The 26944-nt window shown below is 38.5% G+C and overlaps 1 protein-coding gene and 4 non-coding genes across 6 annotated transcripts in view; all 5 read left to right on the forward strand.

The window, feature by feature from the left end:
• LOC131969081 (integrin alpha-5-like) overlaps nucleotides 1–21735 on the forward strand; it is a 73493-nt gene extending 51758 nt beyond the window's left edge. The window contains exons 19-30 of one of the 2 annotated variants that reach the window (XM_059330215.1): nucleotides 567–634; nucleotides 5594–5744; nucleotides 8148–8240; nucleotides 8879–8958; nucleotides 9598–9678; nucleotides 9792–9897; nucleotides 11537–11695; nucleotides 11816–11926; nucleotides 16765–16878; nucleotides 17910–18011; nucleotides 19454–19576; nucleotides 20934–21735. In XM_059330215.1, the coding sequence (XP_059186198.1) occupies nucleotides 567–634; nucleotides 5594–5744; nucleotides 8148–8240; nucleotides 8879–8958; nucleotides 9598–9678; nucleotides 9792–9897; nucleotides 11537–11695; nucleotides 11816–11926; nucleotides 16765–16878; nucleotides 17910–18011; nucleotides 19454–19576; nucleotides 20934–21017 (1272 nt within the window). In that variant the 3' untranslated portion in view covers nucleotides 21018–21735. The remainder of the gene's footprint in view (nucleotides 1–566; nucleotides 635–5593; nucleotides 5745–8147; nucleotides 8241–8878; nucleotides 8959–9597; nucleotides 9679–9791; nucleotides 9898–11536; nucleotides 11696–11815; nucleotides 11927–16764; nucleotides 16879–17909; nucleotides 18012–19453; nucleotides 19577–20933) is intronic. The other variant, XM_059330216.1, reaches the window with a different exon arrangement.
• Nucleotides 21736–23997: 2262 nt separating this feature from the next.
• trnaf-gaa (transfer RNA phenylalanine (anticodon GAA)) lies at nucleotides 23998–24070 on the forward strand. The gene has a single exon. It is a non-coding gene; the product is annotated as a tRNA-Phe (tRNA).
• A 563-nt stretch (nucleotides 24071–24633) lies between these two features.
• On the forward strand, nucleotides 24634–24706 carry trnaf-gaa (transfer RNA phenylalanine (anticodon GAA)). The gene has a single exon. It is a non-coding gene; the product is annotated as a tRNA-Phe (tRNA).
• Nucleotides 24707–25278: 572 nt separating this feature from the next.
• On the forward strand, nucleotides 25279–25351 carry trnaf-gaa (transfer RNA phenylalanine (anticodon GAA)). The gene has a single exon. It is a non-coding gene; the product is annotated as a tRNA-Phe (tRNA).
• A 1229-nt stretch (nucleotides 25352–26580) lies between these two features.
• Nucleotides 26581–26653, forward strand: trnaf-gaa (transfer RNA phenylalanine (anticodon GAA)). Its single transcript has one exon. It is a non-coding gene; the product is annotated as a tRNA-Phe (tRNA).
• The last annotated feature ends 291 nt before the right edge of the window (nucleotides 26654–26944 follow it).

Consider the following 26944-nt stretch of genomic DNA (forward strand, 5'->3'; position numbering starts at 1 on the left):
AAAAGACAATGCGGCCAAATCAAATCACATTTATCTTTAACTGTGGTTTTTACAAAGTCTTCTGTCATGAAAGAATAAAGAACAAATTAAGCTCTATTCTCTTTTAAATTTGAGGTTTTTGTGACTCTTTGTGATTGAGGCTTTTCCACAAGAATGTAATACTTGTTTAGATGGAATTCATCATCCTTTCATTCTCCTAAAGCTTCCCCATGTTTTCTCTATTCCTCCTTTCCTTCGTTCCCACATGTTAAGTGCTTATTACTTTTATCCTGCAAACATGAAAGGATGCTGCTTTCACAAAACTCATTGGCAGCTGGTTGTTGCAAATATTGTTACAGTTTTGTGGCTATATGGAGGAGATGTATAGTCTATATCCTCTCTTATCCTTTCATTAAATCATGAATCTAGTGTGCCGGCTACTGTAAACATCCACTTCCTCAAAAGCTTTTCCCCTCCATACCTTTGGACTCTGTTCTCTGGATACCTCTCTTTCTTTCACCCATCATAACCATCCCTCGCTCCTCCCTCTTCCCTCTATTTATCTCTTTCATTTTTTTTCTTCTCAGGCCCAGATTCAGCTTGATTGTGGAGAGGACAACATCTGCGTCCCTGACCTCAAGCTGGCTGTTTATGGGTGAGAGGAAATCATGGTTTCTATTGCTTTACCTAATTCAACAAACAAAACAAAAATCTGCCACAGTTTTTTTCCTTGTGTGACTGATAAAACACACCTATACTAAGGAAAGCTCAAACAGCTGCCATGTGAAACACCCAGTGTGTCTGCTGGGTTTTTCCTCTGCTGCACTTGAAGTGATGCATTTTATGTTTCTGGTTAGTGTGGAATGAACACAAGAAGAACTGCATAGTTAGCGTGTGCAAGACTTGCAGACTTGGCTGAATAGACAAATTAAACAAAAACACTTACTGGAAGCACACTAAAATGCCACAGCACAGGCCTGAAGTAGTAATAATTGATTTATTTGGCCACATACGGAAAACAGAGCAAACCAAGCTTAAGTGTTAGCAAGCAGTTGTCTCTTTCCATTCAGCAGGTATAAGCATTCATTAAGAGTCATGTTTTTACACCACCAAATAAATGTAACTCTCCTTTTAGCTCTGCACCAACTGCCGAGGGAAATATCTGCCTCTTTAGCTATTAACCCTCTGGAGTCCATCTATTTATTGAAAATACACGTTTTATTTACAGTAATAACTTTATTTATATATGATATGTAAACAAGCAAGGTGAGTTTTCTTTGTACAATGAAAACTATTACTATTTTTAATTTACATGCAAATAGACTGTTTTGTAGTTTTATTATTTATTATTTTTACTGCTGTTTTTGTGTGTATAAAGAGTAAAAAAATGGTACATTTCCATAGATAGCTTTGTCTTTTATTTGTATTTTCGGTTCCTGGCAGCTTTATACTTTGTTAATTAAAATAAAATGAAAAATCTGACTGATAGCCAAGTTTGTGTAGAAAAAGGAGCCATGCATGTGATGTAAGGACAGACTGAAAGATGCTAAACAGAGACAGAAATTAATGCATAGGAAGTTGACAAATTTGATCTCCTGGACTTCAGAGGTTTAAATACTTTAGTAAGTTTGTCCATGTGCTATTTGGAGCTGGAGAGGTCGTTCCGGTGAGAGGAACTACAACAAAGTTCATTTTCCCATAGGTTTATTATGTGGTCACCAGTTTAAATGATTTAAATGTAGTCAGAAATCATGTTTTGACAGCTTAAAATACCTCCATGTCCATTAGCCTCAGACACCATTGCCACGGAACAATTCAGAATGGTGCAGTTCAGAATGAAACATGGCACCATTGTTGCTGAGGTAATCCAAAATTGATGCAGAATTTGAATTGAAGCTGAATTGGAAATGGATTTAAGTGACAAATTGTGTATTCAGTTCTCTCAAACAGTCATCTTTAGATTTTTCTCTTTTTACTAGCTGGGCCCAGTTTGATGTATCACCTGCACATGCATTAGCACATGTGCAAAACAACATTCAGTGTTATTCTACTGATTTTTCTTTTGGCTTGCACAATAAATAAATAAATGCAAGCTTAAAAATAAAAAAAGAGACACGTACTCAAGTAATTTGGTCCAAGTCTAAGGCAAGTCACAGGTTATGTCAGGTCATGTTGAGTCCTTCATTATGACAAGTCAAATAAATTCAGCATTAAATGACACTTGAACATTTGTGAATGTGATCAACTCTGCAACGTAACTTAACTTAAAGATTGGATTTCACTGTATCCATGGTTTGCAGAAATGTGTTAAAATGTTAAATGCTATTTTATCAATCAGGCTAATGTTCGCTAGCTACCCAGGTGTGAAGACTGGCTAACGTCTCACAGACACGTACTGATCTGAATGAGTCTACAAATGAAATGAAGTCTGATGTGATGGGAAACATTACACAGACACTTGTAATGTTAATGTTAAAGACAATCACCAATTGTAATCCATTTAAGCCGGGAAAGCATTACCGCATTTCTACTATTAAAACAACATGAAAGGGGGCACTGTTGTGTTATTCTACCATTAAAGCCAGGAAAGCGTATACGTCGTTTTGTAGTATTTGTAGTTTTTTCCACCTATTTTCGGTCTCTTGGCCAATGAAATGCATCAGAATACACGTTGATTTTAAAAAAAATTTTATTGAAGGTTTGGACAAATAAACTCAACTTCTCATGAAAGACACAGCTATAAACTCTCAAATACTTTTTTGAATTTCATTTCTATCTGCTAAAGAGGCTGAAAAATATATAATTCAGTAAGCGTTGACACTTCTGTTGAATTTCCAGAAAAACTTCACGTTTTAGGGGGTTATTTATGAGTCAACTCAAGTCAAAGTTGCAATGACATCCACATTTCTGACAAAACAAAAGTAATATGGGGCTTGAAGGATACATACATTGCATTCGGTGAGAAAAAGTTCATATAAACATGGCTGAGTACTTTTAAATGTAGGGTTTGTTTCTCCAGTGAGTGAAGTAGGGATAATAAATGAAGTATACATATTGTTGCTTTGGTTGTCTGCAGGGAGAGACAGAAGAAGCAGAGGAATGATATTCAAAGTGTTTCCAGCCTAGACTGGAGTGCAGTTATAGAGGGAATATTACCACATCATCATTAATAAATCATGTATTCTTGTTCTTGAATGGATGTCAGCCAAATATTTGGCAACGTCTCAGTCCATTCACAAATCAACACAGACGCTCAGACTCTCTCCTCCTGCCTGCTGTGTTATGACCATAGACTGTATAAAATAGGTTATGACCAGTGTTTTGCATTATATGGCCATGTGATTTCTGTTAGCTGCAGAAATACAATCAGTGTGAAAAGTTTCCCATGAAAACTCAAAGATCTGCATTTGTTGTTGCCATGGGACCAAAGTGGAATGATTCAGCACTTTCACTAAACACACATTCCTTTCACTGACATACTATGAGACAGAGCATTTTTGTCTTGTTAGGCAAGAATTTGCAAACGGTGAGATGTTTCACATACACAACTCTGTCACTGGTGTTTGAATCGTATCCTCTGGCTTTAATTATGTGTTCATGAGCTTTATGTTCCAATGTTACATTTTCCAACACACAAAGCTCAGTGTTGTTAACATCTCAGCCTGCAGATTTTGGGTTGTGTTGGTGTTAGGGATCACTGTTGCTTCCTCTGCATTTGCTAAACTTGCCCAGGCCTAATTAAAATCATCTGGTAGTTGTCTTACCTACCGTGGGGTCACTGCGTCCAGACCCTCTGAAGATGGGGGGAGGGTGGGAGGAAACAGGGAATGAAAGAAGAACCCTGATTATGACCCTCAGCCAGACTCCTTTCTCCTCTTTCTGCTCAATAGAGCAATGCATGAATTTACTACCACAAAGTAAAGCTGTTGGGGGAGGGCTGAAGTTGGAGTGTCGAGAGGATTTATCACTTCACTAAAAGTGTGTTCGCACACAGGGGTGTCACTGTGAACATGCAGAATAACGTGGGGGTCGGTTTCCTGAAACAAATCACAGTGATCAGATTTGGGTCATTTCCCAGGTCAGTCATGGACAGATATGCAGGAGAAAATGGCCTTTGGGGACCATCTCAAACAGAGGCGCATTGTCTGGAAATACTTCACGTCTCTGCTTTTCATTACTTTTTACAATTGCTTTTTGGGCATTTTGGTCATGCCCTGCACCCAGTCACTTCAAACGAATGCAGCAGCAGCAGAGGTAGAACAAACTAAACGGTGTCTGGCTGTAAATGGAAGCTGCTTTTTTCAGTCATTTTGATCGGAGTGGATAAAAATGGCCCTAAAAGTGACAAATGTAGCATGCAGCCATGTAGCAGTACATGCCCGGTGAGGTTGTACTTGTGCTTTGGGCTACTATCAGAATGTTAACATGCAATGACAATGCCATCTGTGTTCTTACTTTAGCATGTTAGCATACTAATATTTACTGATTAGCAAAAGAGACAAATTGAAAGTTAGGATGATGGTGATGTCATTAGTTTTGTAGGTATTTGGTCCTAAAAATCATTGTGGAAAGTTAAAGTGGCTTTACATGGAATTAAGAGCAGATTGCCTGCAAACGGCTCTCAACATGGTGGTGGCTGAGCAGCTAATGGCACTAAAGCCACTGCAAACAGTCCCAAAAACTGTAACAGTGGGGTCAGAACTAACAGTGTAACCTCAGGGGGAAAACTGGCCGCTATGCTTCCACAACGTTATCGGTGATAAGCCCTGTATGAGGGGGAAACACTCAAGGACATGCACGTTAGTGCTTGTAAGGCTACACCACCTACCACAACAATTTGTTGTTGTTTGTTGTCAACAGAAATCAGTGGAGCTTGAATTCAAGTGTGGAGTGTGACTTTATTCTCTGGCCAGGACGCCAATATGCCACTATGTCTTTATATAGTAAGTCGTTCTGAACTGCTTACTATATTATATTGAAGGGATTCCCAAAGTTATAAGAGTTGGATTGCAGCTTCTACAAATTTGTCCAGGCTAAAATGTGTGTTTCCTCCATTGTTGCTGCAAGGATAGGGGTTGTTATCTTTACTAAAACACATGTTTCTGAAGTTCTTTTCTCTCACACTGCTCAAATAAGGGATGTGAAAGGAGTTCACAAAATGGCCATTATGTTATATTAGAGGTGAAGATAAAGTTCTTGAACTATATACTGTTGAACTATTCATTAGAGATTTCTGGTTTCAAATTTCACTTTTCCATTTGCTGTGTTTGGAACAAACCATCCACTCTGGATTTTCAAGAAGTGATATCTCATTTTCAGTTCTGTACTTGCAGCTCAGCACCAAACAACATAGTTAGCAAGCAGCTCAGGATTTCCCTCAGGAATTGATGGAGACCAAAATCAGGCGAAGAACAAGAGTGAATACTAAACTTAAATTTCTCAGGACAATTTCTGTAACGTGCAATACATCTTTTAATTTATAATAAAATACTCTGTGCAGATATTCCTGCAGTTTTCACACTTTCTGTTTGCATGGACATGCTTAAAAAGAGCAAACTTCTTTTCTTTTGTTAACAAGCTTGATGCGGTTGTGCTTGTGGTTCTCCTCTCCCAGTGACCGAGCAGAGGTTTACCTTGGTGATGAAAACTCCTTGAGTCTGACATTCAACGCCAGGAACGAGGGAGAGGGAGGGGCGTACGAGGCCGAGCTCTATGTGGTGCTTCCTCCAGAGGCCGACTACAGCGGGATAGCACGCAACAATGTGGTGAGGCAGACACTACACACTCTCACTGTAGACATACTAGCATACTGTTGTAGCCATACGTTAGTATTATTTAGTTATTACTAGGGCCGGGACTCAATTAAAAAAAATAATCTAATCTAATCTAATTAGAGGCTTTGTAATTAAGTAATCGAAATTAATCGCATTTTAATCGCATATAAATATTTGACCTGAGAACAGGGAGAAGTATTTTTTTCACATGGATTTTTAGTATACCATTGAATAATGACTGAATACATAAGCTTAAGCAACAAATATATTGTTTATTTTTGTTCAAGTCCAACAGACCAATGCAATTTTTGCCATTAAGTGTAGCAATAGCATATTTAGAAATATAGTACATTTCATAAATTCAGGTAGCCTATAGGTAGGTAGACCTTCTCTAAACTAGAATACTTTGGTTTTTTAAGTAAAACACAATCCACGCTAGCTACCACACTAGCCGCTAGCTGCTATATGTTTTGCATAGAGGTGATACTTGAGGCTGGATGTGCTGCGGTGATATGTGAATTCCTTGTTGCATAGCAACAAAACCATGCTCTTATCAACGCTTTCGTTTTTTTGTAACAAAATGTCCCATCATCCACGGGGCCAACCAAAGCGTCTCATCAGCTTCTTCCTTCATGTTCACTGTGGTTTGTTGTTGTCTGAACTCACGAACGCTAGTTGGTGCTCCAGTATAATCAGTCCGCCTGAAACTCATCCAGTGAGAAACGTTACGTGGTGCAAAAAAAAGTGTGATTAAAATGCGTCAATTTTTTTAACGCATTCATTTTTGTGTAATTAATTAATCTTAATTAACGCGTTAAAGTCCCGGCCCTAGTTATTACTGAACTCTTATTATTCTCTGCAGTTTTCTGGAAAAGTCATAAAATTTTAAAAAATCCAGAATTTAAAAAGACAACCCTCCTCCTGCAGCTCCCCCATCACTGTCTGAAGCCCCTCCCGCCAGCAAAGTAAATTCACATGCAGTTCTATGAGAAATTCTCTCCTGTTTACAAACTTGTCAGCCTGTAAAGCCCTTTGAAATGACATATTGTGAGTCTTTGGCTACAGTAAGCAGAAGGCTAAACTATTAGCATCTCCTCTCCATCTCTGAAACACTTTGCTCCTGTGATGGGATTTATTGTGTTTGTTGTCAGACCATGGATATATTATAAGAGATGGATACCATACCCAGATAGTCATAACAGACTTTATTTACAGTTTAGGATGTCCTGTCATCAGTTGTCAACAGATTTTCTCTTCAATTGATGTCTGTGGGGAAACTTTTGTTATTGCAGTACTTTAAGTGGCCACCAGGGGAAAAAAGTGTCTGCAAGGCTGAGCAGCAGCACCATATCCAATTCTATGATAGAGAGCAAAGGAAACGACATACAGTACTGTGCAAAAGTTTTAGGCAGGTGTGAAAAATTGCTTGAAAATAAGAATGCTTTCAAAAATATAAATTTGAATTGTTTATTTTTATCAATTAACAAAATGCAAAATGAACAGAAGACTAATCTTGGGCGGCTGTGGCTCAGTTGGTAGAGTGGGTTGCCCCCCAACCGGAGGGTTGGTGGTTCGATCCCTGACCATGGCAGCCTACATGTTGAAGTGTCCTTGAGCAAGATACTGAACCCCAGATTGCTCCTGATGCTGTGTTCATCGGTGTGTGAATGAATTCCCAATGGTGGCAGGTGGCACCGTTTAGGATAGCCTCTGCCACCAGTATGAATGTGTGTGTGAACGGGTGAATGAGCGCAGTCTGTAGTGTAAAGCCATGTGAGTGGTCGCAAAGTGACGAGAAAAGCGATATATAAGTGCAGGTCCATTTTCCATTTAATCTAAATCAAATCAATATTTGGTGTGACCCTCCTTTGTCTTCAAACCAGCATCAATTTTTCAAGGCGTTTTTTCACACCTGCCTAAGACTTTTGCACAGTACTGTATTTTTAAAGGCCAAAGGAAGTAGCATCAACATGGGGTCAACTGAGAATTCACCTATCGTCATGGCAGAAAATAAGCTCTGTGGCAAACACACATTTCTGTGTATTTTCAGCAGGATATTGTGCGTTTGCAGCCCAACACGGCGGGGGCTAGCTGGCAGAAGGATTAAGACACAGTGACTGACATTTAACCGGGTTTTATTGAACTCTGGAGTTTAGCAGCTTCTCTCCTCCGCTGTTTCTCCGAATTTCTTCTCTTTTCCTCCTGCTTCCCGCCCCCTTAACCCCAAACTGGCCTATCAGGCTGAACTAGGGGCAACTCCTTCCCCCCACAAACTCCCCAAACCCTAAGCCTATAAAGAAGGCACACTATTTTAGGATTTGTGTTTAGTTCTCTAGTAATCTATACAGAGTACATCAGAGCTGACGATATTTGATGTTTTTGTGTCCTCTCCAGAGCTTGACTCAGCTGACGTGCAGCTATGAGGCAGAAAACCAGACCCGCTATCTCTTGTGTGATCTGGGAAACCCCATGAAGTCTGGTACCAGTGTAAGAGCCAACAAAGCCCACATGTTGTCTTTGGACTTTTTTCGTTTTTGTTTCTCAGTACAATTAAGTCAAGTCACTTTAAGCTCTTCTTGTTCTGGCATAAGTAATACATACACAAACCCAAAAAGTTTTTGGATTGACCTGATAAAACATACAAAGCACAGATCAAACGTAGAAAAAATATCTCTTAGACCAGAATAAGAGTCCAGGCTCTGTTTGATTATTTACTCGTTCATAGTGAGAAAACTGGTTGTCAACTTTTCAATACTAATAGAGTCAGCTGGACTGCATAAGAAGATTAATTTATTAATCCCACAATGGGGAAATTCAACCTCTGCATTTAACCCATCCTTTTTTTTTTACACACAAGTGAACACACCATGCAAGGAGCAGTGGGCAGCACATTACTGCATCATGTTAATGAGAGGCAGAGAGATCTCATTAGATCTCCTGAACGCTGTGGAGTGAAAGTAGAAAAGTATTTTGTGCTTGGTAAAACAACAACAACAACAACAACAACAACAGAACAGAAACAGAACAGAACAAAGTCAGGTTCAAAAAATCTCTTTCATTTTTACATTATTCATATTTTATCTTCCTTGGAATAATTGTAAACATTTCTGTGGGTTGTTTTCTAGTTATGGGCCGGCCTTCGGTTCACTGTGCCCAGACTGAAGGACACTCACACTACTGTACAGTTTGAGCTCCAAATACGAAGGTAGGCTGTCTCTGTATGATGTGCAAGTTTTCAGTAAGTTATCTGCAATGTTTTCATGTTCTCACAATGTTATGCAGGTCTGCTTTATTGAGGTTTGTTAACACAACATTGAAAGAACTTCAGTCATAGAGGATTTAGTGGAGCTTAAACCAAAACAAAAAGAAAAGAGAAATACAAGCAGTAAGCAGTTGTGTTCTAGTGGGTCATAAGTGATGATTGAGAGGGCATCGTTTTTTAAAAGTATATTTCTGTTGAAAATGATTCCAGAATTAATGCATTCAGAATGTAATTTTACACTTGCTGCTTCCAAAATTGCATACTTTGCACCACATACCTGACAAACATGTTTAACCTCTTAAGTTTTTATATTATGCTTAGAAAAGTGTCATGTGTCACTAATGTCACAGAGCTGTTCATCATTGTATTAATTAACATTGCCATCACTGGAGTAGTGTCCAGTGTTTGCATACTGAAATATTTCACTGCAAATTCTATTCAATTCACATACACTAAAACACAATGCATACTTTTTAAGTGTCCAAAATACATGCCAGTGTGAAAATTAGGACACAGCCATTGTTTCATCAAGCCATGAATAAAATTTTGTTTCTGAAACAACTGTTTGTCTTTCTGTTGTAGTAAAAATGCAAATAACTCTGAGAGTGAAGTGGTGCTGTATGAACTGGAGGTGGCTGCTGTGGCTGACGTCATTCTGCAAGGGTGAGGCTTCATCATCAACTCTTCCACCACGACATTTTATGATCATGATATAATCATTCTTATCATTGTGGTACCTGGCAAAAAGAAAAAACCTATGCGTTTTTCTTTTACAGTGTTTCCCGCCCAGACAAATTCATCTTTCCCCCTCCCAACTGGAATGTTAGACAGAGTCTGAGGGAGGAGCAGGACATCGGCCCTGAACTCCAGCAGGTCTATGAGGTACGCTCACTTTAGGGTTGTTTCCACTAGCGGGCAATACCCGGAATGAGGTGGGTCTCACTTGCCGAAACATCCCTAATTTGAATACGAGCAGTCCGGAGCCGGCTTTTGTCTGGACTTTTTTCGTCCCTGTGGAAGAGGAGGATCTTTTCTCTCCCCTGAAAACACCCTGGTTACTGATTGGATAGATCGATAAGCAGGATGTGACGTAGTACCAGCTATTCTCAACCTTGGGGTCCCGACCCCAATTTAAAGTGTTCATGTGTTAATGTGTTTTAGTCTTTTTGGTCATTTCATGTCTTTTTGGTCATTTTTTGTCTTTTCTGGTCATTTTGTCTTTTTTGGTCATTTTGTGTCTTTTTTTCGGTCATTTTGTTTCCTTTTTTTGGTCATTTTGTGTCTTTTTTGAGTCATTTTGAGTTTTTTTTGTCATTTTGTTTCTTTTTTGGGCCATTTTGTGTCTTTTTTTGGTCAATTTGTGTCCTTTTTTGTTTAATATTATGTAATTTTTTGGTCATTTTGTGTCATTTTGTGGTAAATTTGATTCTTTTTGGGGTTATTTTGTGTCTTTTCTGACAAATCCCAAAATATCAAGATATTTCTTTCCAAGGAGTCTCTGGCTTGAAGCTGACTGTTACACACTCAGGAGGTCAGAATGGACCTTTAAACTATATATAAAAATGCACAGACAGAGAGATGTTTTTGTTGTTGTCTGCTTCATTATTTGTCCAAAATTTGTCGTATCAACTGAGTTTGTATGATCTGAACAGTTAGCGACGGTCCCAAACTCCAAGGGGGTTAAGGGACTATATGAAAATTGTAATGATTATTATTGCATTTTTTCCCCACTATATATATATAAATCCTTTATTTAACCAGGTAAAAAAATCTCGTTGAGATTAAAAAATGTCTTTTCCAAGGGAGACCAGGCCAAGAAAGCAGCATAAAAAGAGACAAGTTACAATATTTCAACACAGTTAACATAAACTATTAAATACAAATACAGCTATCACAACAACAGTGAAGGAGCCTCAGTAGAGACTCATACGGAGCAGTCACACTGACCAAGGGAAATTATTTCTTTATCCTTTAGAATCGATTCATGGATTGTGATTAACTCAGACAATTTCAATTCTTTTTACAAATTGTTCCATGATAAAGGGGCGTAACTAGAAGCTTTCTGACCTAACTCAGTCCTCACTCTTGGCACCAGCATCTGGAATATGATTTGCGAGCATAGACCATGTTTAGTTTGGTTTTGACACATGTATGGACACAGGTAAGAGGGAAACAGCCCAAGAATAGATTTATAGATAAAAACTAACCAATGAGAGCCTGCGAACATGCAAAGATGACATTTCAGCCGTGGCATACAGAGTACAATGATGTGTACAATTTCCCAAGCCAGTTATGAAACGCAGAGCACAATGATAAACACAGTCCAACTTCTTAAGGCTCTGAGTTCATTCATGAAAAGCAGATCACCATAATCCAGTAGAGGCAAAATATTTATTGCATAACCTGAATTACAGGTGTATTGCAACCATTCTGCATGAAGATTTATTTTATCCCAAAAGTCGTATGTGTTTGAAAACAGCAACATAGCAAAAGTTCAAACTCAATCTGTTTATTTTTTCAGTTGGTGAATAATGGTCCCAGTGTGGTCAGCCAGTCCACATTAGAGGTGAGATGTCCTCTGAGGGCTCACGGCCATGAGCTGCTCTACCCTGTGGAGGTGGTCAGTGAGGGGCCGCTCAGCTGCTCCTCCAAACACACCTTCAATGCACTGAATCTCAAGGTGAGGGCACACACACAAGCAGCTTGGTTGTCATGGTGAGACCATTAACCTTGGTCTATTCTTAGCTTTGAACATTTGATTATGTGTTTCTTAATGACTCTGTCAATGTCTTTATGTAAGCAGCTCCAGCCTCCAGCAGCAGAGAGGCCCACCACACTGAAGTCCAGCACTGAGCACCACATCCGGAGGAGGGAGGTGTTCAGAGATCTTCTGGCTGAACAAGCAAACCTGGTGAGACAACATGCACAGAACAGGAAATCCAGTTGCAAAAATAAAAGAGAATGTTTTCTCATGAGCCGTGCGTATCCATGGACACAGTTCATTTACAGGTGCACACAACATAACTCAGTTAGAGATTATGCCATTAGTGTAGCATCCAGCACAGATGAGGAGCTTCAGAGGTCAAATTACCCACCTTCTTTCTAACTCTACACCCCCAGATTTAGCCCTAAGCCATGCTGACTCATTTATCAGCCTTCACACAGCTGCCTCCGCAGACACTAAGGCCCTGTTTACACCAGGACGCTTGCGGGTAAAAACAACAAAATATTTTATCAGAAGTGCCTTTTGTTTAGACGGTGACGGCGTTTTTGGGGCTTAAAAACGCAAAAATCTGAAACCTCCTCTAGAGTGGAAAACTGTAATCCGCTCCACCGTAGCGTGTCCGTCTACACTGTCAAAACACAAAACTCTGCTCACGCTCACGTACGCGTTTATGTCACATACATGTGCCAGTACAGGGAAATAAACAAACATGGAATTTTTTTCCATGCGTCGGACCTTCAGCTCTAATAAACTTACAGGAGTATTTCCACCAAATGTACAGGATATGTACAGATAGTATTTGTGAACAGAGAAGGATCTGTAATTACCTCTATCACATTTTGGATGCACTAATTGGTGGGAGGCGAGCCAGATGGCTTTGGACGAGACCTGGGAGATCTAGTGGATGGTGGAGAACTTTGTGGAAGGAGTAGCTGATGAAAATGCGTGGCGTGAAAACTTCCACATGCCCAAAGATGCTCTTATGGCTTTAAGTGATGCCGCCTGGCATGCATACAATCCAATTCACACACTTTAGTGTCACCGTATGCACTCAGATTTCCTCCTGAAAACACCCGTCTAAACGCGGAATAAAAAGTGAAGACTCGACACCACTTCTCTTCTGTTCGTAAACGTAAACGTCTTTTCCTCAATTTGAGGACATTCAGGGAGGTGTTTTTAAACTGCTGAATTGTTTATTGTTTGTGTTTTGGTTATGTGTCTATTGATAAAAAAGGAATCCCATCTTCTTATAAGTTGAAAGGGAGTTGCCAGTTGAACCTAATCAGTATCAGTCAATGCCCAGCCAGTCCCCATTAAAGAGCAGGAGATGGCAGTGCAGTGGACAAAAAGAAAAGTTGAGATTTTAAGTCAAGAATGCTCAAACAAAAAAACAAAGGGGGTTGGCTCGAAATGTAATAAAATTGTCAATAGCTCTGAAGTTGAGGTACTTCTGCAGGAAGAAAACACCAAACACATCAATGCTCTGTAAAATACATAGGCAATAAATATGAACAAATTAGAATTAGAATTGAATAAAATATAATTGTAATCTTAACTGTTGAACTGAGAAAAAAACACAATAACCACTAATTTAACATGTAACATATTTAGCGTGCATGGATTCTATTCTTACCAAAGAACAATACTAAATAAGAAAACATTGGTGAATGTCAGAAAGTTCATGAAAACTGTGCGAGTGGGTTTTGTTTTTGCACTTCCTGAGAAGAGTTGCTCCTCATCTGGATAGGCGAGTAGACTCCATATGTCCCATAAAGACCCCAGGAGGTGTTTGTTTTTCTCCTTCTCAGCATGTGGAGGGAATAATGGTGACGCTGCTCACTCCAAACACACCACAACAGATGCTCTTAAATGAAGTCAATGGCTCTTGTGTTGGGTGTTCAGTCCCACAGGGTTTCTTATGGGTATGCTAACATTGGTGTATGGCTCTTTACTCAAGTGTGTTGTGCCACATATAGGACGGTACACTTCACCAGATATGATGAAACTGCAAACTTAAATATGTTTACAGTGCAGTGACATAACATATATCATGCTCAAATGCATGTATAACAGTATAAATAGGAATACAAAAGGTTTGAAGCAAATAAAAATAACCACTTACTGTGATTTTTTTCTTTTTGTGTCATTTTGTGTCCGTTGTTGTGTCTTTTTAGTTATTTTGTGTCTTTTTTTTGGTCATTTCGTGTCTTTTTTTAGTCATTTTGTGTCTTTTTTTGGTCTTTTTGTGTCATTTTGTGTCTGTTGTTCTGTCTTTTTTGGTAATTTTGTGTCTTTTTTAGTCATTTTGTGTTTCAATATTAAATATGTTTACAGTGCAGTAACTTAACATATTTCATGCTCAAATGCATGTATAAATATATGCAGTATAAATAGGAATACAAAAGGTTTGAAGCAAGTAAAAAATAACCACTTACTGTGATTTTTTTTTTCAGTGCAAGAACAGCAGACCAACATTAATTGCAACAAGTAATTTTGTGCATTTTTACACTGCACTTTTAAGATTTCATGCTCAAATGCATGTAGTTGTACTGAGGGTCACTTCAAGTGAGGGTGCGGGCCGTATGCAGCCCCTGGGCCTCCAGTTGCCCATCCCTGATGTAGGGCATTTAGCCCAAGTCAGTCTGTGGGAAGAGCATAAGCACTGGCCTCTGAACTAGAAAAAGATTTGAATGATAATGAGATTATTTCTTTGAAGAGAGGAAATGGGAATAGATATAATGAGCTCTGGTCAGCATCTCCTTCTGCTCGCTGTAATTGTTTGTGAGATGAAGTTAATTAAGTTTGTGATTTACTGGGTTCCTTTTGTGCAGCTTTCGTCACCGACTGTATTGTTTGACAGCTAATTATTTATAGTAGCCAAGCCAACCATCTTTAATCTAACCACAAGCTGAAGATGTTTCTAAACATCAATACTACCCTATTTACAAGTTGAATTTTAGTTTAAGTGTTACATAAGACACATTCAAAACATGTTATTACAGTTTAACCTCTACAACTTGTTGAGGATGCTGGCATCCTTGGCTGGCTTTCTGTCGTTGGGAGGCTGTAACAGGCTCAGTCTGTAATGTATTAGGATATCCCATAAAACTAGAAGATCTAAGAAATTCCGTGGTACCAACGATGTTTCTCTCCAACACTGATACTAATAAAAATTGTACATTGGAAATGTCAGGAAAAATGTACTTGTACTCTCAGAAGTATTGAACGCACAACCCTGATTCCCAAAAAATTGGGACATCGTCTAGAATTGAAATAAAACAGACTGCACTAATTTGCTAATCCTTATCTGAATTTACATTCAGTTGTGCTTTAGCCACGTGCTAAACAAAAACCAACTGCAGAAACTTAAGACTGTTGACTTTCAAATGAAGCCTCATACATGTGTTTTACAGTTTTTCTGTTAAAAGCTTTGGCTGAATTTTCTGTTTTCTTTTTTTAGTCTAATCCTAACCCTTCCCTTACCCCTTAACCTACCTGGGCACCAGGTACCTGGGTTTTTAGAGGTTGATGTTAATGATAAACTTTTGTATTTGCTAATATAACATTCTCTTTTCATTTATGTTACCCGGCATCCAAACTTCTTGGCAATCAGGGTTGGAATAGTAGACGACTTACCATTGGGCTAAAGCCCATGTTTACCCCACTACACCACTGCCTTGGTGGACAAACTATAAAATAGTGATACTGTTCAAATGCTCTCAAACCTAGTTTGGCATTTCTGTATTATAACTTCACTTATCAGCTATCGACCTGTCCCATTTAAAACATCTAGTTCCAACATTTCCTTCCAATGTACTATCTACTCATGTGTTTACTCTTTTAAAATGAACACCAGTTCTGTATTGAAGATACATTTTTAAATGGATAGGCATGTAAAGTGCAAATGGATACTGTACAGTGAAACGTGTACTATTTAAAATGTATCCCAACCTCCCACTGACACCTGTTGACTATCTGCTACTACCTGGAGGCCTTGGAAGACTATCTCCATAGCAACAGCTATGTTTTGAGACAGGACTGATTAGGCACTGGACAAAGGCGGATCTCAGGATTACACACTCGAACTTCCACATTTACAGATATGCATTCATCCCCCACCCACCACCCTCCCCCCAGCCCACGCCTCCGATGCATGTTGTAAAGTGTACTATGTGCTTATGTTGCTCCTCCCCTCTCCTCATGTTATGCTTTATCTTTGTTTTCGGATGTGAGAGAACGCTGGCACTGTTTGTTCGCCGCTTCTCCATCTGAAGTCTGTCGTATGTACAGTGTCTTGGCAAAAGTATTCATACCCCTTGGATATTTCACTCTTTTGTTGCTTTTACACATGAAATCATGGTCAATATAATTTGGCCTTTTTAAAAAGAATTTGCAAAAAAACCCTCTTTAATATCAAAGTGAAAAAGATTTTTACAAAATAGTATAAATTAATTAAAAATATATAAGGTAAAATAAATGATTGCATAAGTATTCATACACTTTAAAGTACCTGAACTAATTCAACAGAGTTCCAGCTAGTTGATGCAGCAGAGTCACAGTTAGTGAAATGGAGATCACCTGAGTACAGCTGATGTGTGTCAAGTGATCGTAGTATAAAAACATGTGTCTGGGAGGTCCAGTCTCTGGTCCATCACTATTCCTGCTACAATTGTACCATAAAGACAAAAGAACACTTCTAGTAACACAGAGAAAAGATCATTGAACAGTATAAGTAAGGAGATGGCTACAAAAAAAAATATCCAGCTGACTGGACATCCCACAGAGTTCAGTTAAACCATCATTAAGAAATGGAAGCAGTATGGACCTTGTTTAAATCTGCCTAGAGATGGCCGTCCTCACAATCTGAGTGACCGAACAAGAATTATTATTATTATTATTATTAATAATAATAATAATAATAATAATAGTGCTTCTATACGCCATGTTTTTTGCAGAAGAAGCTGCAAAAATAATTTTAGTTTAAGGTGTGCTGTGTGTTTGACTGTGGCTCTGTCCCTCCACAGACGTGCTCTACAGTGGAGTGCTGGCAGCTGCAGTGTAACGTTGGGCTGCTGGAGAGAGGAGCCAGCGTCATCCTGACATTACGCTCCAGGCTGTGGGCTGAAACCTTCATCGAGGTAAGACAACAGGACGCTCTGCTCTGCATTGCTGCTCTGCGCGGTTGGTCATATGTAATCTGTTAGTACAGGAAACTTGAGTCAAGGGGAAAACACAGACCGGATGAGGAAAGCAACATAAAAGTGTTCCTATACTGCCCTCTGTTGGAGTAGTTTTAGTGAACAGGATAGGGCCTGAGACAAGGTGACTGACTATGCTGCTGTTTGATATCTTTTGAGGAATTGTCAATTCCACCCTAATGTTGGGGGTAGGCGTCATGCTGAATGGCCTTTACAGTACATAACTGCATGCATAGTAGTATTCTGGGATTTTCTATACTGTAAAAAAAGTCTGTTAAATTTACGGTAAAATACCGGCAGCTGTGGTTGCCAGAATTTGTGGTGAGTGGGTTTTCTACTGTAAATTTAAATGTATATATTATCAAAAACTGTCATTTTGACTGAATATCCCCTTTATTTTTTGGGTAATTATGTCCTAGTGAAAATATGGTATTTCTCCTATAATGTGTGTGTTTTCTACAGTTTAAAAAGTTTTGTACTATTCTTTAAGTTACAGTTATTAAAAGCATCTACTACCGTGATATTCAATTTTTAATTTTACGTCTACACTGTAAAAAGAATCTGTTTAATTTACGGTAAAATACCGTATAAATAGCTGTGGTTGCCAGAACTTCACTGTAAAAATTTTTTTAAAATTACTTTAAAACTGTGTGTTTTCAAAAGTTTTGTACTATTTCTTGATTCACAGTAATTGAAAGTGTCTATTATGGTGACATGCATTTTTTTATTTTACGCCCTATTTCTGATGCAATTTGACGGAGTTTTACTGTAACTTCTACAAATATTTCTTCCAGTGTAGGTGTCAGTACAATTCTATTTATGTGATTCAAAATTTGGAATCAGTAGATATGTCTTATTTTGAGTGATTGTTTGGCCTCATATTGGTAAACTCCTAAGATATTGAGAAGTGTGACAAAAGCTTTTAAGCTTATTATTGGAGCCCTCATTAAAAATGTTTTGCTTCTTCACAGAGGGCCTATAAGCAGTATGTTTTGGAGTGCTCTGTTCAGTACAAGGTCGAGAGGATGCATTATTCTATTCCTCCCAAATTCAAGCCATCAGGATCCAAAAAGGTAATGTAATCTGATTGTAATTAGATATATAAAATTCCTAAAAAACAGTATTCACCCCCCTTGGATGTTTCACCCTTTTGTTGCTTTTACACATGAAATCACAGTCAATATAATTTGGCTTTTTTTGACAAGAATTTGCACAAAAAAAATATATATCTTCAATATCAAAGTGAAAACAGATTTTTACAAAAGTATGTCAATTAATTAAAAATATATAAGGCAAAGCAAATGATTGCATAAGTATCCGCCCCATTAAAAATAACTGAACTAATTCAACAGAGTTTCAGCTTGTTGATGCAGCAGAGTCACAGTTAGTAAATGGAGATCACTTGAGTACAGTTGATGTGTCTCAAGTGATTATAGTATAAACACATCTGTGTCTGGGAGGTCCAGTCTCTGGTTCATCACTATTCCTGCTACAGTTGCAACATGAAGACAAAAGAACACTCCTAGCAACTCAGAGAAAAGATCATTGAAAAGTATAAGTCAGGAGATGGATACAAAAAAATGTCCAGCTCACTGGACATCCCACAGAGTTCTGTTAAGAATCATCAAGAAATCAAGGAGTGCTAGACGTAAACTGAGTGACCATGATTTAATGTATAAAAGCAACAAAAGGGTGAAACATCCAAGGGGGTTAAATACTTTTTATAGGCATTGTATACACACACACATATATATATATTAGGGCCGGGACTTTAACAGGTTAATTAAGATTAATTAATTACACAAAAATGAACGTGTTTTTACGTGATTTTAAAAAAAATTGACGCATTTTAATCACACTTATTTTTGCACCACGGAACGTTTCTCACTGGATGAGTTTCAGGTGGACCGATTATACTGGAGCACCAACTAGCGTTCATGAGTTCAGACAACAACAAACCACAGTGAACATGAAGGAAGAAGCTGATGAGAGCGCTTTGGTTGGCCCTGTGGATGATGGGACATTTTGTTACTAAAAAACAACAGATGGAAGCATCGATAAGAGCATGGTTGTGTTGCTATGCAACAAGGAATTCACATATCACCGCAGCACATCGTACCTCAATGCAAAACATATAGCAGCTAGCGGCTAGTGTGGTAGCTAGCGTGGATTGTGTTTTACTTCAAAAACCAAAGTATTCTAGTTTACAGAAGGTCTACCTACCTATAGGCTACCTGAATTTCTGAAATGTACTATATTTCTAAATATGCTATTGCTACACTAAATGGCAAAAATTGCACTGGTCTGTTGGACTTGAACAAAAATAAACAATATTTTTGTTGCTTAACTTATGTATTCAGTCATTATTCGATGGTATACTAAAAATCCATGTGAAAAAAATGACTTCTCACTGTTCTCAGGTCAAATATTTGTATGCGATTAAAATGCGATTAATTAATTACAAAGCCTCTAATTAATTAGATTAACCTTAATGCTGCGGTTTCCTGTTTTTCAGGTGGTGATGGCTTTGATGTGGAACAAGCCAGACACTCCGTTCCCAGTTCCAGTGTGGATCATCATCCTGGCTATTCTAGCTGGGTTGCTCTTACTCTCCCTGCTCATATATCTACTATACAAGGTGACAAGTGAATACATAACCCTGCTTTTACAAGAAACTGAACTTTTCTGACAGGCTGGCATGTGTTGAAATTCAATATCAGTACAGTCTACCTGCCACAGAAGGTAAATGCTAAATGGACTGCACATATATAAGCATTTTGTAGTCTTTGCAACTACCCAAAGCACTATACACTACAGATGGTGCTCATTCTCACACACATTCACACTGGTGGCAGAGGCTACCCTAAACGGTGCCACCTGCCACCATCAGCAATTCATTCACTCACTGATGAATGCAGCATCAGGAGCAGGAGTTCAGTATCTTCCCCGAGGATACTTTGACATGTAGGCTGCAAGGTTATTATACTTAACGAAAACTAACGAAATAACGAAAACTAGAATTGAAAAAACATTTTCGTTAACTGAAATAAAAATGAAAACGAGAGTTTTTTAAAAAACGACAACTAACTGAAACTGTATTTTGTGGTTACAAAACTAACTAAAATTATAGTGAAAATGTCCGTTTTTGTCTTTGTTGACTTTTTTCATACGTAAACCTTTTTGGTTGATATGAAATCTATTTAATCTATCTGGTTTTATGACTTAATAAACATATTGGGGCTGAGATGGATAATAAAAGGAAATAAAGGAAACATTTTTTGTGAATTTTTTTAATCTCGCGCCCAACAAATAAACTAAAACTAACACTAAAACTAATCAAAACTGAATTAAAACTAAGCGTTTTCCCCAAAAAAAGGAAACTAATTCAATTTGGCAAACTCACTCTAAAAACGAATTAAAACTAACTGAATTTGAAAACACAACGAAATTAAAACTAAAACTAATGAAAAATCCCAAACTATTATAACCTTGGTAGGCTGCCATGGTCAGGGATCAAACCATCAGTGGGTGACTGCTCTACCAACTGAGCCACAACCGTGTGAATAATAAGTGAATAATTTCTTGCAGAAAACTTAAATGTTTTATGTTAAAGGTAATAAAAATATTTAAGGAAGCCATACTTAATTCTAATCTAACTGTGAAAACAAAATACCAAGTAAAAAGTACTTAAACAAGAATGTTTGTGTAACTTAAAAAAATTAGTTAGTGCCACTTAAAATAATTTAGTTGAAGCTACTTAATTTAAAATGTCAATATAACACACAAAGTTGAGCTAGTGAAACTAGAAAATTTCGATGTAATCAGTTTCACCAATTTCTTTGAGTTATATTGTTGGGTTTTACAGTGTGTACAGGAGTGAAAAGCCCATCAAAGCCATATGATTTATTTATTTCTACAAATACCACCCCTTAAATTTCAGACTTTGTGTCAGATTAATTTGTATCTTATCTTTCTCTCTCAATGTTTCCCTCCAGATGGGCTTCTTTAAAAGGTCAGATCCGTACGGTACGACCATGGAGAAGGCCCAGCTCAAACCCCAGGCGTCCTCTGAGGCTTAGATCCAAGAGGGAGCCTCCCTTGCAGCTGTTCCATAGAACTGGAATTATCATCACATTCCTAAACAAAAACAAAAACTTGCTAATGACTAACAGGCAACCCATTTAAAAGGGACAGTTTTGGGTGCTGTATCACTGGACCTGCACTGAAAAGCCAAAGCAGGAAAGACTACAAGGGTCATGCAGTTTGAATATGCACTGCTGTTTTGGACATGAATTTGTACAATCAGAGAAAAGCTTCTGACGCTTTTGCAGAAAGAGCAGCAACAAAGATTTGCTCCTTTATAGTGCCGCCCTGTGGAAAAATGCTGAAAAAGTACTCATCATACTAAATGTGTTGACCAGGAAAAGATTAATACTTAACAGTCCACATCAGTAGAAGAAAACAAGAAACTCCAACAAAAGGCACTAATGCTACAGTATTGTTTCATTCCTAAAAGGTGTGTTTTAAGCCAGGTTTGCAATCCCAGTGTTTCTTGAAATGCCTGCCTTTTGTATGATTTATACACCACTCTTTATTTATGGCACAATGTTTTTCCTATTGGTTGTTGAATGTTGTACTGTACTGTCTGCAGGACAATCCTGATGAAACAGCAATGTTTAACTTGAATTATTGCTCTCCCATATTGGGAGGTAATTTGTGTATTTTGTTATGTATGTAATGTATTCATTGTCTTATGACCCATTGGTGTTGTGGCCCAGAATAAAGCCAATTTTTGTATACCCCCAAAAATGGTATCAATGTGCTAGTTGTGAGTATGTTGAAATGAAAAGTCCAATAACTATTGAAATATTATTTTGTAACATCATGCAGACACAACAGTATATTAGTATCTAACCCTTTGGAGATGACAGATAAAGCCTTTTCATTTATTAGTCCTCAATAATTAGTAATCCAAGAAACTGCATTTCACAGCTCAGTCAATGTGTTGGTGGCCAATTACCTCCGTAGGCAGATGATATTTGTTACTACCACTAAACATGTTCCGCTTTCTGATGCCTCACAAACATTAGGGTTTTAAGGGGACTGCCACAACAAAGTAAAGAGTATGTCCCAGATGCAAAGATGTGAAATTGAGAAAAGCAAAATCTTATATATAACGTAAATGGTAAATTGAATGTAAGAAAATGCCATTATTTTACTATATAATATATGTTATCAGTGTGTATGTACACACTTTTAACTGGTCTCCCATAAAGTGACCAAAATATATTGTGTAGTTTTTTATGCTTTCCACAGAATTCTACAAAGAATGAAAGAGTTAATTTGTGAGATGAGCAGACCTCTGCTGGAAATGATGTGCAAATGTTGCAAAAAGAATGAAAAAGTTATGAAAAGTTTTGTTTTGAAACAAAATTTTGAACTGAGCCATGTTGGTTTTGAAAAAGCTGACTCTTCAGAATGAAACAGATTTTTAAAAAAAGTTAAAAGATAATGTTGTCCCACTTAAAAGGTATGTTCAGATAGAAAATCAAATTTATTCAGATGGTGTGATTGCAACCACAGACAGCAGACAGATCGTGTGAACAGCACAATCAGATGGGAAGAATCCATCTTTGCTCATTGTAATGGGATAAATGAGTGAAAGAATCACTGAATTACTTTTTTCAGTGACTGATATGTACTGGGTCAGCCTATAGAACGAGTTCTCATTAACTCCAGGCTCATGCTGTGGTGGTGCAAGTACACTAAATATAGGAGAGACAGAAATATAGGAGACTGATTGTTGTTCAATCCTGGGATTCAGCAGCTGGAGAATTGTATTTTGCAGCTCCATTTCAAGTTTGTAGACTTGGATATTGGAATGAACATCACCAGAATTTGTGCAACTTTTTTCTTCTTTTATTTCCAAAAAGATTAAGAGATTAACTGAAGCTCCAATGACTACAGAAGCAATGCGATGCAAGCCCCAAGCTTTCAGGGGAAAAAAAACGAAGAAAAATATCAGAATGCATATTTCAGAAGACATATATGCTAGGGAACTTCTTTTTCGTTGATCATAATAGGACGTGAATGGGTTCACGAAATTGAAGATCTTAGCTGGATGGTAATGTTTTGCATACATGAGGTTATGAGTTTCTGACTCAAAACAATTTGATAGCGCATCTTCCTTCTTTGGTTCCTGTATATGAAAGGGCAATTTTCAGATGTCAGACAGACTATGGAGGACAATGTCAGATCAATTGAAGACTAGGAAGGACATATTCCTTGATTGAAAAAGGATGTCAATTGTGCCACTCAACTGAAGATCTTTGTGTTGTTTCTTCGATAGTGGTCAGACTTTGGCTTGTTGTGCCGAAATAGCTCAGTGGGGAGAGTGTTATACTGAAGATCTAAAGGTCCTTGCTTCAATCCTGGGTTTCGGCAGCTGGACAAGAGGTGTTCCAGCAGCTGGATGGGGATGTTTGGCAAACTCATTACCTTGTTGTCAGGGCAGCTGAACAGGACTTGTTTTCGGGCAACTGGGCGGTATTCTATTGCAAACTTGAGCTTTTGAGCAACTGACTGTTAGCAGTCTGACTGTGCCTCTTCCTTTGTTTCTATCTGTATATGTTCAATTAATAGGTTTCATTCATGGTTCCATGTATGGACAACCCCAGTCTGACTGCGCATCTTCCTTTCTTTCTTCCTGTATATTTTCAAGTAATAAGTTTCATCCATGGCTCCAGGTGAGGACAAACCATTCTCACTTTAAGTTTCTAGCCTCCAATGATGAAGTGAATACAGGAAGTTTAACTAGGGCTGTTTGCTTTGAACATTTTCTCCTGTTTTTTTTTAATCAACACCTTTCCTGTATCTCCAATGATTAGGGCAGCCATCATTAAAACCCCACCCTTGAAGGAAAAAACAATACTTCAGAGGGCAGATGTCAGACGGATTAGGAAGGACAATTTCCTTGATTGAAAAAGGACGTCAATTGTGCCACTGAACTGAAGATATTTGTGTGGTGTGTTCCATCGTGGTCAGAATTTGACTTTTTGTGCCGAAATAGCTCAGTTGGGAGAGTGTTAGACTGAAGATCTAAAGGTTCCTGGTTCGATCCTGGGTTTCAGCAGCTGGACAAGAGGTGTTTCAGCAGCTGGATAGGGATGTTGTGTCGGCAACTGGATGTTAGTCTTTTGCAAACTTGAGCTTTTGAGCAACTGACTGTTAGCAGTCTGACTGTGCCTCTTCCTTTGTTTCTTTCTGTATATTTTCAATTAATAGGTTTCATTCATGGTTCCATGTATGGACAAGCCAGTCTGATTGCGCATCTTCCTTTCTTTCTTCCTGTATATTTTCAAGTAATAGGTTTCATCAATGGCTCCTTGTGAGGACAAACCATTCTCACTTTAAGTTTCTAGCCTCCAATGATGAAGTGAATACAGGAAGTTTAGCTAGGACTGTTTGCTTTGAACATTTTCTTATGTTTTTTTTTTCGTTAACACCTTTCCTGAATCTCCAATGATTAGGGCAGCCATCATTAAAACCCCACCCTTGAGGGAAAAAACAATACTTCAGAGGGCAGATGTCAGACGGATTAGGAAGGACAATTTCCTTGATTGAAAAAGGACGTCAATTGTGCCACTGAACTAAAGATATTTGTGTGGTGTGGTCGATAGTGGTCAGAATTTTTGTGCCGAAATAGCTCAGTTGGGAGAGCGTTAGACTGAAGATCTAAAGGTCTCTGGTTCGATCCCGGGTTTCGGCAGCTGGACAAGAGGTGTTTCAACAGCTGGGTAGGGATGTTTGTTGTGTGGGCAGCTGAACAGGACTTGTTTTCGGCAACTGGATGGTCGTCTTTTGCAAACTTGAGCTTTTGAGCAACTGACTTCCTTTGTTTGTTTCTGTATATGTTCAATAAATATGTTTCATTCATGGTTCCATGTATGGACAAGCCAGTCTGACTGCGCATCTTCCTTTCTTTCTTCCTGTATATTTTCAAGTAATAGGTTTCATCAATGGCTCCTAGTGAGGACAAACCATTCTCACTTTAAGTTTCTAGCCTCCAATGATGAAGTGAATACAGGAAGTTTAGCTAGGACTGTTTGCTTTGAACATTTTCCTCTGTTTTTTTTCATTAACACCTTTCCTGTATCTCCAACGATTAGGGCAGCCATCATTAAAACCCCACCCTTGAGGGAAAAAACAATACTTCAGAGGGCAGATGTCAGACGGATTAGGAAGGACAATTTCCTTGATTGAAAAAGGACGTCAATTGTGCCACTGAACTGAAGATATTTGTGTGGTGTGTTCGATCGTGGTCAGAATTAGGCTTTTTGTGCTGAAATAGCTCAGTTGGGAGAGCGTTAGACTGAAGATCTAAAGGTCCCTGGTTTGATCCCGGGTTTCGGCGGCTGGACAAGAGGTGTTTCAGCAGCTGGATGGGGATGTTTGGCAAAGTCATTGCCTTGTTGTGTGAGCAGCTGAACGGGACTTGTTTTTGGGCAAGTGGGCGGTAGTCTATTGCAAACTTGAGCTTTTGAGCAACTGACTGTTAGCAGTCTGAGTGTGCCTCTTCCTTTGTTTCTTTCTGTATATGTTCAATTAATAGGTTTCATTCATGGTTACATGTATGGACAAGCCAGTCTGACTGCGCATCTTCCTTTCTTTCTTCCTGTATATTTTCAAGTAATAAGTTTCATCCATGGCTCCAGGTGAGGACAAACCATTCTCACTTTAAGTTTCTAGCCTCCAATTATGAAGTGAATACAGGAAGTTTAACTAGTTTAACTGTTTGCTTTGAACATTTTCCCCTGTTTTTTTTCATCAACACCTTTCCTGTATCTCCAATGATTAGGGCAGCCATCATTAAAACCCCACCCTTGAGGAAAAAAACAATACTTCAGAGGGCAGATGTCAGACGGATTAGAAAGGACAATTTCCTTGATTGAAAAAGGACGTCAATTGTGCCACTGACCTGAAGATATTTATGCGGTGTGTTCTATTGTGGTCAGAATTTGGCTTTTTGTGCCGAAATAGCTCAGTTTGGAGAGCATTAGACTGAAGATCTAAAGGTCCCTGTTGTTGTGTGAGCAGCTGAACAGGACTTGTTTTTGGGCAAGTGGGCGGTAGTCTATTGCAAACTTGAGCTATTGAGCAACTGACTGTTAGCAGTCTGACTGTGCCTCTTCCTTTGTTTCTTTCTGTATATGTTCAATTAATAGGTTTCATTCATGGTTCCATGTATGGACAAGCCAGTCTGACTGCGCATCTTCCTTTCTTTCTTCCTGTATATTTTCAAGTAATAAGTTTCATCCATGGCTCCTAGTGAGGACAAAGCATTCTCACTTTAAGTTTCTAGCCTCCAATTATGAAGTGAATACAGGAAGTTTAACTAGTTTAACTGTTTGCTTTGAACATTTTCCCCTGTTTTTTTTCATTAACACCTTTCCTGTATCTCCAACGATTAGGGCAGCCATCATTAAAACCCCACCCTTGAGGAAAAAAACAATACTTCAGAGGGCAGATGTCAGACGGATTAGAAAGGACAATTTCCTTGATTGAAAAAGGACGTCAATTGTGCCACTGACTTGAAGATATTTATGCGATGTGTTCGATTGTGGTCAGAATTTGGCTTTTTGTGCCGAAATAGCTCAGTTGGGAGAGCGTTAGACTGAAGATCTAAAGATCCCTGGTTTGATCCCGGGTTTCGGCAGCTGGACAAGAGATGTTTCAGCAGCTGGATACGGGTGTTTGTTGTGTGGGCAGCTGAACAGGACTTGTTTTCGCCAACTGCATGGTAGTCTTTTGCAAACTTGAGCTTTTGAGCAACTGACTTCCTTTGTTTGTTTTTGTATATGTTCAATAAATATGTTTCATTCATGGTTCCATGTATGGACAAGCCAGTCTGACTGCGCATCTTCCTTTCTTTCTTCCTGTATATTTTCAAGTAATAGGTTTCATCAATGGCTCCTGGTGAGGACAAACCATTCTCACTTTAAGTTTC

This window comes from Centropristis striata, chromosome 3 (genome assembly GCF_030273125.1).
Source record: "Centropristis striata isolate RG_2023a ecotype Rhode Island chromosome 3, C.striata_1.0, whole genome shotgun sequence".
NCBI classification, from domain to species: Eukaryota; Metazoa; Chordata; class Actinopteri; order Perciformes; family Serranidae; genus Centropristis; species Centropristis striata.